Below are 2,360 nucleotides of genomic sequence, written 5' to 3'. Positions count from 1 at the left end.
GGGGGGGGGGGGGGGAGGCAAGAAAAATAAAAATAGAAACTACAAGGTCATGTATTAAAATTACACACTACATTGCACATCTTTCTACACACTTCACAGTCACTGTAAAGTATGTCAGCTTGGTCAAGAAACACTGGGTTGTCCAAATCAAGGCCATCGAAATTGTGAGACCTGAGGAACTTAATAGCGTCGTCGATGAAAACTTTCCTTGTTTCCGCCGTGGAAACCATGTGGACGAAAGGAGCCGAGCCCATGTTCCAGCCGCCAACAGCGATCATGGTCTTCAGCTGAGGATTCTGCTTTTTCAAGTCGGTGAATCGATGGTACCTGGGGAAATTTTTGTTTTGATTATGCATGAGAATTTCAAAGGGGACTGTTGAGTGTCTTGGAAGGAAACGAAATATCAAATGAGGTAATCATGAATAGATCTTGTATAGACCAAATTACATCTTTTAGGATCATACTGAAATGAAACTCCATCGTGACACGTTGTGGAAAATTCTCAGACAATACGGCATCAAAGAAAAGCTGTCCAGACTTTACATGGAATACTGCAAAGATATAGATTGCAGTCATACCAACAGATACACACAGGCGTGAAACAAGGATGTGCACTGTCACCTCTCTTGTTTCTGCTTAAAATCGATTGGATCATGAAATCGACTGCAGAACGCAGAAAAACGGGAATCCAGTGGACATTATGGACACAGCTTGGAGGTCTGGACGTTTACTGTACAGGTGACTTCGTTTTACTCTCACATAGTCACCAACAGATGAGAGAGGACACGGGAAATCTTGTAAATATCTCACAGATGACAGGACCTAAGATAAATTCAGACAAGATCAAGATACTAAGGATCAACACAACCGTCAACGGTCAGATTACCATCGGTAGAACACTACTAGAGTAAGCTTATTCCTTGACTTATGATGTAACTGTATATAAAATATTATGGGAACCAGGTGCAGATGTAAAGACAAGTATAGGCAAGGCAAGAATCGCTTTCACACAACTAAAAAAACCCACATGGAACTAAGAAATTATAGGAACAAAAATCAAGACAAGGATTTTTAATGCCAAGGTCCAACGTTTACTACTCTATGGACCAAACAAACGGGAACTTACAAAACAAAGAAGGAAAAGCTGCATGCTATTCTCAACAGCTGCTTAAAAAATCAGAAATGAACATGAGTGGAAGCAAACAAATCAATAGAAATAGATATGCAAAGGAAAATGGACGTGTATTGGACACAGCTTGAGAAAACTGGAAACGAACATTACCCACCATGCCTTCAGATGAAATTCACAAGGAAAGAGAATTAAAGGGAGGTCTAAAAGTACTTGGCTTAGATTCCAACCAAGAGGAGGTGGACAAAGATGGAGACAATAGCCCAGGACTACAGAACATGGAAAACTCTTATTGGTGGTCTGAGCTCCAGTAGGGGACAAGAAAGACTGATGATGGTGATTAATGATGAAAGAAACCAATTTGAGACTCTCATGCTCACTAATAAAAACTAGTAGGGGAAAAATGCAATTTCTGGGACACGTGAAAGGGCATAAAGACTTTGGACATCCTGCCCTCACTAGCAAAATGGAAGAAGGTAGACCAAGAACAAATTACTTTCAAATATATTTCAAAAGTCCCTTTCCACACTTACATGCCTGTAGACCACGACGTGTCCTCGTCGTTCCACTCGAAGGCTGCCAGTTTGTCATTGGTCATTTTGGCGAAGGAGTAGATGAGATGAGTGCACAGATTGGGGTCCACGTCTTCTGGCATGAACTTTCCTTGTCCGTTTCTGTACTGGGACCAGTTGGTGTAGTAGCACACTCGCCTCTGGCAACCTTGGCTAGCTTCATTTACAATAAAATAAATACAACATGTATTTTATAAAAGGTGGAATGGTAGATGGATCAGGATCACTGACTTTTTCGTGCAATTTCTCCCCCCCCCCCCCCCCCCCCGCTCTCCCAAGGGAAACATAAATAAGAAAACAATTACATCAATTAACGCCCGCTTCAAAAATGTACTACATTATCTTAGTAGTCAGACTGCTTCAACCCTGTTTGTCATGGACAACCTGGACTGAGTGGGGTACGTTCAGCGGAAACACAGCGTTAACTTAGTCTTATCTTCGCCGAAATCTAACAGCCACTGGCATCTAAGTCTTAAGCGCGCATTATTCAAAGTCAAGAGCCAAATCATTACACCACAGGCGCCGATATATTTATAACAGGGGTATACAAAAACTATATTGACCCTTGCCCTATCTAAGTGAACGAACCAGGCGTCGCACACAGAAGACTGAAGTTTGATTTCCGTGTAGAGAGATTTTTTCTATCGAGCACCTCGATC

At 41.8% G+C, this 2,360-nt stretch overlaps 1 protein-coding gene across 1 annotated transcript in view; it reads right to left on the bottom strand.

Annotated features, from left to right (window-relative positions):
• The window catches only part of LOC101847128 (acidic mammalian chitinase-like), a 22,276-nt gene extending 20,454 nt beyond the window's left edge, over positions 1-1,822 (bottom strand). Inside the window, exons 1-2 of the mRNA XM_035971319.1 lie at positions 1,663-1,822; positions 72-327 (exon numbers count right to left, since the gene is read on the bottom strand). Of these exons, the coding sequence (XP_035827212.1) occupies positions 72-327; positions 1,663-1,784 (378 nt within the window). The 5' untranslated portion in view covers positions 1,785-1,822. The remainder of the gene's footprint in view (positions 1-71; positions 328-1,662) is intronic.
• Between the last annotated feature and the right edge of the window lie 538 nt (positions 1,823-2,360).

The sequence above is a fragment of the Aplysia californica genome, unplaced genomic scaffold (assembly GCF_000002075.1).
Source record: "Aplysia californica isolate F4 #8 unplaced genomic scaffold, AplCal3.0 scaffold00416, whole genome shotgun sequence".
Taxonomy (NCBI): Eukaryota; Metazoa; Mollusca; class Gastropoda; order Aplysiida; family Aplysiidae; genus Aplysia; species Aplysia californica.
The sequence above is the reverse complement of the archived record's forward strand: the minus strand, read 5'-3'. Positions and strand labels throughout refer to the sequence as shown.